Consider the following 15,549-nt stretch of genomic DNA (forward strand, 5'->3'; position numbering starts at 1 on the left):
CCTGGTGGACGGACCCCCCGGTAGTTAGGCCACCCCGGTGTTATGCGCCGTCGGTTTGGGTGCCTTTGGCGTGGTGTGTTGGAGGTGCCGAGAGAAAGCTCCGCGGCTTGCCGTCGACGGTGTTGATGTATGTGGGTGTCATGTCCCTCTTGGGGACATCTCCTTGGCCTCTCCCAGTACACCTTTTACCAACAATCAGGGTGAAAAATCCTCCTCCGTCTCAGGCGGACATGGCGTGGAGCACTTATTGAATTTGCGAACACTTTTTGAATTCATGGACATATTTTCAATTCACAAACATTTGAATTTGCAAAGATTTTTTGAAATTCACAATAATTTTCTAGATTCACAAACAATTTTTGAGCTCAAGAACATTTTTTTGAACTCGTGAACATTTTGATAATCTGCACCTTTTTAAATTTGTAAACAATTATATTTTTAGCTCAAGAACATTTTTTGAATTCATGAACATTTTTATAATCTGCACCATTTTAAATTTGTAAACAAATACATTTGTTAGCTCAAGAACATTTTTTGAATTCGTGAACATGTTTTTAATTAATTATCATTTTTATAATCTTTGAACGATTTTTAAATTTGCGTGTATTTTTAAATATCTTTTTAGAAAGTATTTAAAAGAAAACTGACCGAAGTAGAAAAAAAGGGCATGTTAGGTTTCAATGGGCTGGTTCCAGCCCGTTAGCTCTCGCACGTCGGGTTGGTACGCGTTTGCCCTGAGTTGTTACCCTTCGCATCTCTTCGTGGCGGCGCGCCGAACCTAACCGCGCAACCGCTTGGTCCGCCGGCCGCCGTTGCCTCGCGCCAACCCCAGACCCAATAGGCACCAGAGGTGCACTCGGATTTCCTCTCCTGGCCGAGCCGACGGCGTGGGTGAGCTCTACTCCCTCCAAATCGGAGACGGAAGGCCCTGCCCTGCGCAGCCTACATATATATATGCACCCCACAACCACTTGCCACATCGATCCAATCGAGCCTTGGAACAATGTCGTCGTGGTCAGGCCTCGCCTTCGTCGTAGCCTCCGCCGTCACGGGCAGTGCCGTGACGCTGGCGGCGTCGGCGTTCTACGACCTCTACTTCCAGCGCTCGCATGCCTTCGACATCATGCCCCCGGATCTGTCCCCTGGCAGCCGGTACATCTACACCCGCGCCCAGAACAACGACAAGGCGGAGCGGGCCATCACCACCTGCAGAGTGCTCAGCGCCTTGGACGCCAGCAGGGCTGATCCGGTCGTCGGCCGCGACGACGAGATTGACCGCGTCATCTGCATCCTCTGCCGCCGCACCAAGAACTGCGCCGCGCTTGTCGGCGCCGCGGGGGTCGGTAAGACGGCCATTGTTGAGGGCCTCGCCCAACGCATCGCCGCCGGGAATGTCCCGGACATGCTGGCAGGAGCGCGCATCCTGGAGCTCGACATGGGGGCGGTTGTTGCCGGGACATGCTGGCGTGGCATGTTCGAAGAGCGCTTGAAAGACGCCATCAAGCACGCGGAGGAGGCAGGAGGCAAGGTGATCCTCTTCATTGATGAGTTGCACATGATTGTTGGCGCCGGCGATAAAGGAGGCCCCATGGACGCCGCCAATATCCTCAAGCCAGCATTAGCCCGCGGCCGCATCCGTTGTGTGGGTGCTACCACTTGCCAAGAGTACCAAAGGTATATCCAGACGGACGCTGCACTTGAGCGCCGGTTCCAGAAGGTTGTCGTCGAGGAACCAAGCGTGCAGGGCACCATCACCATCCTAAAAGGGCTGAAACAGCGGTACCAAGAGCACCATGGCTTGAAAATCCAGGACGATGCTCTCGTTGCTGCAGCACAGCTCGCCGCCCGTTATATTACTGGTTCGTAACTCAAGTCTTCAAAAAGATAAAAATATATTTTCAATTTACTACTCTGTTAGTTGCAACTTGTTAATCAGTGTATGTATGTTGAAGGCGATTGATTGATTTTGTGTGTTCTCAGGTCGCCAGTTTCCTGACAAGGCGATTGATTTGATTGACGAGGCATGCTCTACTGCAAAGGTGCATTTTGACAAGCAGAAAGTGGAGAATAATATAATTAGCTCTATATTTGCACCGAAGGAGTTAACTGTTGGCCCAGATCATGTCGCACAGGTAAATCATAATCATATGTGTGAATAGGTTTTGTTATTACCACTAGCATGTACCTCTCATATTTCAAATGTTATTTGAAGGTTGTCAGTCGATGCACTAGAATCCCTCTCACGACACTTGGTCAAGAGGAGAAGGAGAAGTTAGTCCACCTAGCGGAAAAATTGCATGAGCGAGTCATCGGTCAGGATGAAGCGGTCAATTTGGTTGCGCAAGCGGTGCTACGTTCTAGGGTTGGTTTTGGTCAATCTAGCCGACCGATAGGTTCATTCCTCTTTTTGGGGCCGCTTGGTGTTGGAAAAACAGAACTCGCAAAAGCTCTCGCCGAGAGGATATTTGACAATGAGAAGACGTTGATCCGCTTTGATATGTCGGAATATGCTGAGAGTGGGTCTCTGTCGCGCCTCATTGGGGGACCTCGAAGGTTTGATTCTCCCACTTCCTGCACATGTTTTATTCCTTCTTGACACACTCTATTTCCATATCTCACTAATTCATTTGGCATTCTAAAGCTATGAAGAAGATGGACAACTTACCGAGAAAGTCAAGAGGTCTCCATACAGTGTTGTCCTTTTCGATCAGGTGGATAAGGCAGACCCCTCAATATTCAAGGTTTTTATCCAACTCCTTGATGATGGTACGTTGACCGATGGCAAAGGACACGTCGTAGATTTTAAAAACACTATCATCATTATGACCTCAACTCTAGGAGCAGAGCACCTAACAACAAGAATGGGCATAGAAAACACAGTCAAAGCTGGTCGGGGTCTTCTTATGGGGCAGGTCTGTAAATCTCAAAGTTCCCTTTTTAAAACTCTTAATGGATACCCGCTAATTGTCATATGCACTTGTTCTTGCAGGTTCTGAAACGCTTGAAGCCTGAACTTATTGACAGACTGAGTGAGGTTGTGATATTTGAGCCGCTTTCACATGACGAACTGAAGGAAATATTGAAAATCCAGATGAAGGATGTCATTGCCACAGTAGCTAACAAGGGCGTCTCTCTATTTATAACTGATGCCGCGCAGGATGTCATTTTGTCGGAATCATACCACCTGGTAAGTGGCGCAAGGCCCATAAGGAGATGGGTGGAGAAGAATGTGACGACAGTTCTTTCAAACATGCTGGTCAATGGAGAAGCTTGTGAAGGCTCGATCATCTCCATCGATGCTGCAGATGTTAACAGGGGGCTGAGGTACCATGTACTGAAGAAGCAGGGGAGCACAGATCCATAAAGCCAACGACGAGTTCTGCCGTGGTCCATAGCGGCATCTGACAAAAACAGTGGATGTATATAGGTTGTTTCTGATTTATGATGGGTATTTAGCTTTGTGTAACAAGCTGTATGCACACATACAAATATATCCATGTTGATCAAGGTTATTGAGCTATACAATTGCAGTAAGTGTGAGTTTTGCCATGGCCAGTCCATGCTCTGTGTGTAGTACACACATAAACAAATATATCCAGGTTGATCAAAGCTACTCAGTACATTGTCACATTTAGTTAGTTGCATTTACTATATTCCTTACTTGCTTTTTTAAACTGTCCGCCTTTCGGGGGTTGTCATAAGCAGGGCCAAGAGGATTTTTTTTTCTAGGACTATTGTATCGGCTATTTATGATGCGCACAATGAAGTGTTCCTGCACTGACACTATTTTAGGACCGCAAATACTAATAGTGTAACAGATGATACATTTTTTTTGTCTGTGTGATCTATGCACTGGTAGAAAAAGGGTCTTTAGTCTCGGTTCGTAAGGGCCTTTAGTCCCGGTTTTGGAACCGGGACTAAAGTGTCGGTATTAATGCACTGACCCTTTAGTCCCGGTTCAATCCAGAACCGGGACTAAAGGCCCTCCACGTGGCCGGTCCACCTTTAGTCCCGGTTGGTAACACCAACCGGTACTAAAGGAAATTTCCTGATTTTTTTATATTTTTTTTTGAATTTTTTTGAATTTTTTTTTTGAATTTTTTTTTGTTTTCAAAATTCTGAATTATTTTAACCTCTAATCTCTAATCACCCCTCATCACTACTCAATTTAATCTCTAATCACCCATCATCATTCCAAATCATCTCACTTCCCGTATGGTCACCTATCCTCTCACTACTCCAGCCTGAGCACGCTTAACTTCCGGGTTCTATTCTCCCTCGTTTCCAAGTCTGCACTTGTTGTTTTCCTGACAATAGTAAGATGTCAATCCTATTAACCCTCAGGAATTTAGCTTGAGCATGAAGTCACATATTTCACTGTTTGAGTTTAAAACTATTGTTCTAAAAAACAATAATTTTTTAGTAACACTAATATTTTTGAATAAGTAGTTTGACCATTGTTTGACCACAGTTTGACCATAGTTTGACCAGATTTGACCAAAATTCAAAAAAGGTGAAATAATTATTTAATAACACTAATATTCTTGAATAATTATTTAGTAACACTAATACTTCTTGAATAAGTAGTTTGACCATAGTTTGACCAGATTTACTGAAAATTTAAAAAAACTGAAATTTGAGCATAACTTTTTTTCCTTTTGGAATTTGACTTTCGAGTAGATGATTTTTCATATAAAAAACTTTTTCATCCGAGTTCGTATGCAAAAGTTATGCCCATTTTACAAATTCCAGAGAGATTTTGTAAATAAAGTCGAAATTCATATTTGTAAATTTTCCCAACAACTAGACCACATATCACATGTGAAACTTATTTTCTTTTATTTTTTTGACATTTCCATCATTTTCTTTTATTTTTCCTAAAACTGAAAAGGCGATCCACCGGGGGGGGGGGTATAGTTTGAAAATGGGACCTTTAGTACCGGTTCGTGGCACGAACCGGGACTAAAGGTCTCATCCCCATTAGTCCCGGTTCGTGCCTCAAACCGGGACTAAAGGTCTAATCTTTAGTCCCGGTTTGTGGCACGAACCGGGACCAATGGTTGTGGGCCAGGAGCGAGGCCCATTGGTCCCAGTTCATCCCACCAACCGGGACCAAAAGGTCTAGATGAACCGGGACTAATGCCTTAGCCGCACGAACCGGGACAAATGCTCACATTAGTCCCGGTTCTAGACTGAACCGGGACTAATGGGCTGAGCCGGCCTGGACCATAGCCCTGTTTTCTACTAGTGATGGCACCTGCCTGCTGATTGTAATTTCCTACATCAACAGGAGTGAAGCAAGCACTGATATTATTCTCGGATAAAACGGACTGCAGAGCTTGGCATGCCTCTTTCGTGCTGTGGGATGTCCTCTATCTCCAAAGAATTGTATAACTGACAATTGCCTTGTTGTTTTAAGTTAATGCTGGATTGTGTCAGTCTTGTTGTGTCTCCCCATGCATCACCATGGAGAATTATGTTGTACATCAATGCCTACTTCAGGCAGTGCTGATTTATCATATATATTGTCTTCCCGAAAGCTATGCATTGTTCACAGTAGGTTACTTTTTAGCTAGTTAATAGATGCATGTTTTTTATAGGTTGATTGTTTGTGTGAGATTAGTCTTAGTATTTATGAAGCCTGATCTTGTACGGGAAGAAGCATTCTCCAGCTTAGATTTACCAACTTTTATGTCTTATGAAGATTTTTTGCGCCTGTAGGTTTTCTATCAACTCCACTGTCGGTACAACGTCAAGCCTGGAAGCAGCTGGAGTGAATGTTACAAAAGTTGGAACAGATTACACATTTTCCTGAAATGGTATGCTTAATTTAATGTTTAGCTGGTGAAGCATTTCTTAAAATGGTTTTATTCTAAGGGTGACGCTACGCGTCCACCGGCGTAAATTGAAAAAGATCCGCTGCCACGCTGACCATTGGATAGAGACATAATGACCGTCCGATCTACCAATGTAAGCAACCATCTTTTGCAACAAGAGTGGTGTTTCCGCAACAGTCTGCTTGTTGCAATCACCCGAGCGTGTTTTTTTTTTGCAACAAAGATCTTGTTGCAGAAATTTTAAAGATCAACCGTGCCTATATTTTTTTAATTTTCTGAAACAAAGATCTTGCTTAAGATTTTTTTTTCACAACAAAAGTCTAGTTGCAGAATTTTAAAGATCATGCGACATGGGCCTGTACTTTTTAAATTTTTTGCAAGAGAGGTCTTGTTTGATTTTTTTTTGTAACAAAGATCTTGTTGCAAAATTTTTAATGATCAATTGGCGTGCTACTCGTCGGTTGACGGATAAAAAGGTCCGCGTGAGCTGTCAAATCTGGTGTAATCCTGAGTCAAGGGTCATTCTTCACTTTTCCCACTTTTGCAACTAAGGTTTTGTTGCGGAACTTTTTGCAACAGGCGTCATGTTGCAGAAAACATTTGTAACAAAGGTTCTCTTGTAGATTTTTTTTGCAACAAGAATAATGTTGCAAAGTTCTTTTTGCAACAAAGATTATGTTGCGGAAATTTTTTGTCTGCATTGTGGTTGGCTCTCGAGGTCGTGTTACCAGTGCAACATTCCCCATGTTTCAGAAACATGGAGGATGTTGCAGAATCTTAATGCATACTGTGGGTGGGACTAATCCACATGTAGTTGGCTTCCGAGGGCAGCGGATGCGAGGCGTAGAATCTGTTAGTACACATGGTCTGGCGGATCAAAAGTGATCCAACGGCTCCACGCACGGAGGACTTGAGAGCGCGATCCGTCTGCAGAAATATAACGTTTCCCTTATTCTAAGCATTATTTATCATAGTCAATAAAGTATCAAACTTGTTGAGTATGATAGGGCCGAGTCAAAGAGGAGAAAGACCCTTCCTGTGGACCGCAGTGACTACTCAGGCCAACTGAGATTGTGAAGCCGAAGATGACATTTGAGGAGAAAGAATCCTTCGGAAACTTCTTAGCTTCTTTGTCCGAGGATCGAGAATTACCTGGTCACATCATTGATTTGTTACAGCAGTGTATTGACAGCAATACAGATGGCAGAGACAAAAAAAATAGCTCAAGTGATCCAGCCATAGTCCGATGTCCATCTATTATTATGTCGCATACTCGTACTTTTCAAAGCATCTACAATTCAAACCAGAAAACCATTTTTCCTTCATCACACAATGGTTGTCACTGTGTAAATTTTAGCTGGAATTGTAAATGTCATGCCATATAAAAGAAAAAACAAAGAATGTCTAATACCCATCAGTTGTTAAGATTTCCATTGACCAAAACAAGAAAAAAATCATATATGTTACTGCCATCAATGGTTATTTCTATTTTGAATAGCAGAGGCAGACAGCCTACGTAGTCAACAAATTTAATAGTTTCGTTTTACACAAATAGCTGATGAAAGGTTTGTTGTCAACAAATAGAACTTCAGTAGGTAGCTGCGCTGTATCAAAGGATTTATAAAAGCAGGAATGACCAACCAAAATAGAGAATCACATATTCAGCAGATAAATATGTCGAAGGGCCAATGGCCGATCTTTATTAGATAGGGGAGAAAAGGCAGAATACAAGTAAGTTTGCCGTCAAGAACAATTGACGCCAACGGAAGGAGGGCAGTCGTACTACACCGCCATTCCACTAAAAGAAAGGAAAATACACCAGATCGTGCTAATAACCCAAGTCTGTAATGCAACCCGCAGATCGCCACACTGTTATGTCTTCACGCACTACGTCCAGTACTCTTTCTGCACTGCTTGCCAGCTGATCAAACACTCTGCATAGACATATTTATCTGCAGCAGATAAATATGTCTATACAAAACAAATGGATATGGTTTTTGATAGTTCTTGACACACCGGATAAACTGCAAACTTATTTATGTGCTTTATTACCTTTTGAGCTTCTATCAAGAGAATTCTTCAGGTCCTTTGCTTAGAGCAGCACCATCATCTTGTGCCATATACTCTGAACATTACCATATCATGTCTGAAAAAATGCAATTGGAAACATAGGTATGTAATTTCATTGACCAACTTTAATGTCAATAGCACAACGTTTTGTATTAATCTCCACAAACTGTCAGGCTTTCTTGAGAGGAAAGCATACACTGTTTAGCTCAATCAGAAGAAACAAATGATTAGTGCGGAAGCACATAACTGGTGAGCAAAAAAACCTTGAATAGCTGCAACAGTCCAGCAAACAGTGGTCAAGCCCGGAAATGCAATTCGGCTCTCGTGTGTATTTGCTCCTAAAATCTGGACCACACAAGTTCTCCTCGTGATGCAAGACAGGTGTTGTATACTGAGCGTATTCGGTAGCATCGATTGATTTATGGAACACTGCAAAGCTGCACCACTGCTGACATTTAATGCACCCACATGCGTCTCATAGCCGTTGGTCCAGACAGAGAGACGCCCTCATGTGCCATGTCGCCGTTACCTGCGCCGTCTTGCGGCCGTCCTGACCACTATTGAGTACAGCCAGGTAGCTACCAAAATTGCCGCACACATCCGGACTCAATCCATATTCTGCGAAATCTACACCAACTGAAGGTACTCATCTTTTCAATTCTAAAATTAGACTCATTTTTTCAGAACAGCTGCGTAGCAAGCATGACGCACCTAAAAATTATTGTGTTTCTGTATTTTCAGACATGCATGTTTATTATTCAGAGATTTCATGAATTTTCAACTGAACTATACCACCACTCCCTTCAAGCTATCGGCATCTACACTGATCTTCCACTATGTCAGCTTCGACCACAACCATTCACTATTATTCACTCATTCAGGCATAATCAACAACCTCCACATTTAGAGTATTTACAGCCTATCAGATATAGATTACTGATACCTCTCGTCCACCCAAGTGCCCGCGGATCCATCTTTCCCGTTGATTGTGCTGATGCTGCATCTTCACTCTCGCCGCGCTCGTGAATCACAGCTAGCTGGTCGCCGTCCACCACGTCTCCAACTCCAGTGGCAGAGGCGACGTATCCATTGTCGGCTTCACTCTCACTTACCGTAGGGCTGCCGCAGATTTCTGCCGCCACACTGGCCGCCCTCCTACCTGTGAACCAGATGCTGGTATGCATGGGATGTTCACCCCTGCATCTAGCATAGCAGGCTGCGGCAGCACACTCCCCGCTGTGTATGATCCGCTCCCAAACATGCTCTCCCAAGTTATCCACATACCCCCGCAATTGTTTGCTCCAGTGCACCGATCCTCCCCGTCCAGTACGGTGGATGCTTACCCATCTCTAACCCTGCATAAAGGAATCATCTTATACCCCAAGAAAACCTGATGCACCAACAAACAGCAAAGGCATGTCCACGAACAAAACAAATCAACACTGATACTCAAATTTACACCCACTACTCATAATAACGATTTTTCATCTTAGTTCATCATTTTTTGTACCATACTACCCATTAAAAAATACCGATGCCTGCCCACTGCTGGCACACAAAAGAGTGCAACACTCCTCCACACAGCTCAAGTTTAAGCAATCAACTCACGAGTACCTAAATCTCAAAAAACCTTCAATTTCATTTCCTACTAGCACTAGCACTTCATGTTTTGGAGCTAGGGTATATGTCAAGGGCTCAATACCTTTTAGTCCACCCTCGCGCTTGCGGATCCATCTTGCCCGTGGACTACAAGGAAACTGCATCAGCGCCTACCCTTTCCGGGCATGGAGCCCTGTCTGGCGGTTGATTGCCGACTCTTACTCTGCAACAAAACAGAACAAAATTTATCCCTTTCCATTCTACCAAAAAAAATTAATAAGCAAGCTCTGGTACTTTTCCTGCATCTGAGTATAAACAAAATCCTGAACAAATGACGGAGTCTAAGACAGGGCAAGACACATAGCATACTCATTACAAAAATGGTTGGCTACATTTCCTCCACATTCATCAAACTATCCTCGATGTACTGAACCTCGGCACTTTGTCCATGCTGTTCCATTGCATCATGACACCACCACAATTTGTAGGATTTATCAACTGCATCCAAACAACCCACTACAAGCAAAGTGCAGATTACCTTTTTGTCCAGCAAGGTGCTTGCGGATCCACCTTGCCTGTAGATTGAGCAGAACATCCATCAGCACTATCAGTTTGATCCTGAATCACAGCCTCTTGGTCTCCATCAAAGTGTGCTTCCCCCTCCGCCTCGTCAAGAGCTTCTCCATTGTCACCCTCGCTCTCGCTGAACCCGGACATGGCGGCACCACCACCAGCTACAGTTCTCTCCTCGCTGCACGCCGCACCATTCAACATCTGCCCATATGAGTATATGACCCTTGACCAAATCCACCGCCCACAGCCCCCCTAGATCCATGGGCCGATACATCGTCTCCGCGCCCCGAGGCACCAATCAACTCCATTAGGGCCGCAGCGCTTGCCGCCTCGTTGGTGAAGATTGGCAGCCTGCGGGTGTTCATCGAATATCTGTAAGTCCTGCCGCTAGCTAGTAAATCCAATGGAATAAAATTTCTTTCTAAATGCAGTGCTTTCTTACTTGTCAACCGGCGAGACGGGGAAATCCAGAAAAATCGGAGAGCTTCACCGCCGCCGCCGCCCACCCAGACTCTATTTTTTCCCTTGGTCTCGATCCCTTTTTTTCCCAAAACAGAGGATGCAACTGGTGGACGGCGATGCATTTCAGTCAAGCACGGGCTGACTGGTGGGTCCAGCTGTTGGGGAACGTAGTAATTTCTAAATTTTTCTACGCACACGCAAGATCATGGTGATGCATACCAACAAGGGGGAGAGTGTGATCTACGTACCCACGCAGACCGACTGCGGAAGCATTGACACAAGGTAGAGGAAGTAGTCGTACGTCTTCCCGATCCGACCGATCCAAGCACCGTTACTCCGGCACCTCCGAGTTCTTAGCACACGTACAGCTCGATGACGATCCCCGGGCTCCGATCCAGCAAAGCTTCGGGGAGGAGTTCCATCAGCACGACGGCGTGGTGACGATCTTGATGTTCTACCGACGCAGGGCTTCGCCTAAGCACTACAACAATATGATCGAGGTGGAATATGGTGGCAGGGGGCACCGCACACGGCTAAGGAACGATCTCAATGATCAACTTGTGTGTCTATGGGGTGCCCCCTGCCCCTGTATATAAAGGATGGAGGAGGAGGAGGCCGGCCAAGGCTAGGTGCGGCCAGGATGTGGAGTCCTACTAGGACTCCAAGTCCTAGTAGTAGGAGTCCACCAAGAGGGGAGGAAGGGAGAAGGAAGTGGAGGAGAAGGAAAGGTGGCCGGCCCCCTTTTCCCTAGTCCAATTCGGACCAGAGGGGAGGGGGGCGCAGCAGGCCCTTTCTCCTCTTCCCACTAAAGCCCATCAAGGCCCAATACTTCTCCCGGCGAATTCCCGTAACTCTCCGGTACTCCGAAAATTACCCGAATCACTCGGAACCTTTCCGAAGTTCGAATATAGTCGTCCAATATATCGATATTTACGTCTCGACCATTTCGAGACTCCTTGTCATGTCCCCGATCTCATCCGAGACTCCGAACTCCTTCGGTACATCAAAACTCAGAATATAACTGTCATCGAAACCTTAAGCGTGCGGACCCTATGGTTCGAGAACAATGTAGACATGACCGAGACACGTCTCCGGTCAATAACCAATAGCGGGACTTGGATGCCCATATTGGCTCCTACGTATTCTACGAAGATCTTTATCGGTCAGACCGCATAACAACATACGTTGTTCCCTTTGTCATCGGTATGTTACTTGCCCGAGATTCGATCGTCGGTATCCAATACCTAGTTCAATCTCATTACCGGCAAGTCTCTTTACTCATTCCGTAATACATCATCTCACAACTAACATATTAGTTGCACTGCTTGCAAGGCTTATGTGATGTGCATTACCGAGAGGGCCCAGAGATACCTCTCCGACAATCGGAGTGACAAATCCTAATCTCGAAATACGCCAACCCAACATCTACCTTTGGAGACACCTGTAGTACTCCTTTATAATCACCCAGTTACGTTGTGACGTTTGGTAGCACCCAAAGTGTTCCTCCGGCAAACGGGAGTTGCATAATCTCATAGTCATAGGAACATGTATAAGTCATGAAGAAAGCAATAGCAACATACTAAACGATCGGGTGCTAAGCTAATGGAATGGGTCATGTCAATCAGATCATTCAACTAATGATGTGATCCCATTAATCAAATAACAACTCTTTGTTCATGGTTAGGAAACATAACCATCTTTGATTAACGAGCTAGTCAAGTAGAGGCATACTAGTGACACTCTGTTTGTCTATGTATTCACACATGTATTATGTTTCCGGTTCACACATGAATAATAAACATTTATCATGAAATAAGGAAATAAATAATAAATTTATTATTGCCTCTAGGGCATATTTCCTTCAGTCTCCCACTTGCACTAGAGTCAATAATCTAGTTCACATCGCCATGTGATTTAACAGCAATAGTTCACATCACCATGTGATTAACACCCATAGTTCACATCGTCATGTGACCAACACTCAAAGGGTTTACTAGAGTCAGTAATCTAGTTCACATATCTATGTGATTGACACCCAAAGAGTACTAAGGTGTGATCATGTTTTGCTTGTGAGATAATTTTAGTCAACGGGTCTGTCACATTCAGATCCGTAAGTATTTTGCAAGTTCTATGTCTACAATGCTCTACACGGAGCTACTTTAGCTAATTGCTCCCACTTTCAATATGTATCCAGATTGAGACTTAGAATCATCTGGATCAGTGTCAAAAACATGCATCGACGTAACCCTTTACGACAAACCTTTTTGTCACGTCCATAATCGAGAAACATATCCTTATTTCACTAAGGATAATTCTGACCGCTGTCCAGTGATCTACTCCTAGATCACTATTGTACTCCCTTGCCAAATCAATGCAGGGTATACAATAGATCTGGTACACAGCATGACATACTTTATAGAACCTATGGCCAAGGCATAGGGAATGACTTTCATTCTCTTTCTATCTTCTGCCGTGGTCGGGCTTTGAGTCTTACTCAACTTCATACCTTGTAACACAGGCAAGAAACTTTTTCTTTGACTGTTCCATTTTGAACTACTTCAAAATCTTGTCAAGGTATGTACTCATTGAAAAGACTTATCAAGCATCTTGATCTATCTCTATAGATCTTGATACTCAATATGTAAGCAGCTTCACCGAGGTCTTTCTTTGAAAAACTCCTTTCAAACACTCCTTTATGCTTTGCAGAATAATTCTACATTATTTCCGATCAACAATGTGTCATTCACATATATTTATCAGAAATGTTGTAGTGCTCCCACTCACTTTCTTGTAAATACAGGCTTCACCGCAAGTCTGTATAAAACTATATGCTTTGATCAACTTATCAAAGCGTATATTCCAACTCCGAGATGCTTGCACCAGTCCATAAATGGATCGCTGGAGCTTGCATATTTTGTTAGCACCTTTAGGATTGACAAAACCATCTTGTTGCATCACATACAACTCTTCTTTAATAAATCCATTAAGGAATGCAGTTTTGTTTATCCATTTGCCAGATTTCATAAAATGCGGCAGTTGCTAACATGATTCGGACAGACTTAAGCATAGATACGAGTTAGAGAATCTCATCGTAGTCAACACCTTGAACTTGTCGAAAACCTTTTGCGACAATTCTAGCTTTGTAGATAGTAACACTACTATCAGCGTCCGTCTTCCTCTTGAAGATCCATTTATTTTCTATGGCTTGCCGATCATCGGGCAAATCCATCAAAGTCCATACTTTGTTCTCATACATGGATCATATCTCAGATTTCATGGCCTCAAACCATTTCGCGGAATCTGGGCTCATCATCGCTTCCTCATAGTTCGCAAGTTCGTCATGGTCTAGTAACATGACTTCCAGAACAGGATTACCATACCACTCTGGTGCGGATCTCACTCTGGTTTACCTACGAGATTTGGTAGTAACTTGATCTGAAGTTACATGATCATCATCATTAGCTTCCTCACTAATTGGTGTAGTCACAGGAACAGATTTCTGTGATGAACTACTTTCCAATAAGGGAGCAGGTACAGTTACCTCATCAAGTTCTACTTTCCTCCCACTCACTTCTTTCGAGAGAAACTCCTTCTCTAGAAAAACTCCGAATTTAGCAACAAAAGTCTTGCCTTCGGATTTGTGATAGAAGGTGTACCCAACAGTCTCCTTTGGGTATCCTATGAAGACATATTTCTCCAATTTGGGTTTGAGCTTATTAGGATGAAACTTTTTCATATAAGCATCACAACCCCAAACTTTAAGAAACGACAACTTTGGTTTCTTGCCAAACCACAGTTCAGATTGTGTCGTCTCAACGGACTTAGATGGTGCCCTATTTTACGTGAATGCAGTTGTCTCTAATGCATATCCCCAAAACGATAGTGGTAGATCGGTAAGAGACATCATAGATCGCACCATATCTAATAAAGTACGGTTATGACATTCGGACACACCATTATGATGTGGTGTTCCAGGTGGCATGAGTTTGTGAAACTATTCCACATTGTTCTAATTGAAGACCAAACTCGTAACTCAAATATTTTTCTCCGCGATCAGATCGTAGAAACTTTATTTTCTTGTCACGATGATTTTCCACTTCACTCTGAAATTCTTTGAACTTTTCAAATGTTTCAGACTTATGTTTCATCAAGTAGATATACCCATATCTGCTCAAATCATCTGTGAAGTTCAGAAAATAACGATACTTGCCGTGAGCCTTAACACTCATCGGACCGCATACATCAGTATGTATTATTTCCAATAAGTTAGTTGCTCGCTCCGGAGAACGGAGTCTTAGTCATCTTGCCCATGAGGCATGGTTCTCAAGCATCAAGTGATTCATAATCAAGTGATTCCAAAATCCCATCAGCATGAAGTTTCTTCATGCGCTTTACACCAATATGACCTAAACGGCAGTGCCACAAATAAGTTGCACTATCATTATTAACTTTGCATCTTTTGGTTTCAATATTATCATTATGTGTATCACTACGATCGAGATCCAATGAACTATTTTCATTGGGTGTGTTACCATATAAGGTTTTATTCATGTAAACAGAACAACAATTTATTGTTTTACTTAAATGAATAACTGTATTACAATAAACATGATCAAATCATATTCATGCTCAACGCAAACACCAAATAACACTTATTTAGGTTCAACACTAATCATGAAAGTATAGGGAAGTGTGCGATGATGATCATATCAATCTTGGAACCACTTCCAACACACATCGTCACTTCACCCTTAACTAGTCTCTGTTCATTCTGCAACTCCTGTTTCGAGTTACTACTCTTAGCAACTGAGCTAGTATCAAATACTGAGGGGTTGCTATAAACACTAGTAAAGTACACATCAATAACATGTATATCAAATATACTTATGTTCACTTTGCCATCCTTCTTATCCGACAAATACTTGGGGCAGTTCTGCTTCCAGTGACCAGTCCCTTTGCAGTAGAAGCACTTAGTCTCAGGCTTAGGACCAGACTTGGGCTTCTTCAC

General features: G+C 43.4%; 1 protein-coding gene and 1 long non-coding RNA gene across 3 annotated transcripts; one reads left to right on the forward strand and one right to left on the reverse strand.

The window, feature by feature from the left end:
• Nucleotides 1-729: 729 nt before the first annotated feature.
• LOC123151328 (chaperone protein ClpB1) lies at nucleotides 730-3,380 on the forward strand. Of its 2 annotated transcripts, none has more exons than XM_044571059.1 (5): nucleotides 730-1,859; nucleotides 1,981-2,132; nucleotides 2,213-2,553; nucleotides 2,642-2,912; nucleotides 3,008-3,380. In XM_044571059.1, the coding sequence occupies exons 1-5, from the start codon at nucleotides 1,004-1,006 to the stop codon at nucleotides 3,362-3,364; spliced, it is 1,977 nt and encodes a 658-aa protein (XP_044426994.1). In that variant the 5' UTR covers nucleotides 730-1,003; the 3' UTR covers nucleotides 3,365-3,380. The 2 variants fall into 2 exon arrangements, with proteins under 2 accessions (XP_044426994.1, XP_044426993.1); XM_044571058.1 differs by having other exon boundaries at nucleotides 2,990-3,379.
• Nucleotides 3,381-8,744: 5,364 nt separating this feature from the next.
• Nucleotides 8,745-10,816, reverse strand: LOC123151527 (uncharacterized). Its single transcript, XR_006475687.1, has 4 exons — nucleotides 10,522-10,816; nucleotides 10,045-10,430; nucleotides 9,610-9,729; nucleotides 8,745-9,262 (listed from the first exon to the last, which is right to left on the reverse strand). It is a non-coding gene; the product is annotated as an uncharacterized lncRNA (long non-coding RNA).
• Nucleotides 10,817-15,549: the final 4,733 nt, after the last annotated feature.

The sequence above is a fragment of the Triticum aestivum genome, chromosome 7A (assembly GCF_018294505.1).
Source record: "Triticum aestivum cultivar Chinese Spring chromosome 7A, IWGSC CS RefSeq v2.1, whole genome shotgun sequence".
Taxonomy (NCBI): Eukaryota; Viridiplantae; Streptophyta; class Magnoliopsida; order Poales; family Poaceae; genus Triticum; species Triticum aestivum.

Bases quoted from the DNA above. Each gene is read 5' to 3' on its own strand.
- LOC123151328 (XM_044571058.1), top strand. From the start codon at position 1,004: ATGTCGTCGTGGTCAGGCCTCGCCTTCGTCGTAGCCTCCGCCGTCACG. The intron at 1,860-1,980 runs GTTCGTAACTCA...GTGTGTTCTCAG, and splicing joins CGCCGCCCGTTATATTACTG to GTCGCCAGTTTCCTGACAAG. The intron at 2,913-2,989 runs GTCTGTAAATCT...TTGTTCTTGCAG, and splicing joins GGGGTCTTCTTATGGGGCAG to GTTCTGAAACGCTTGAAGCC.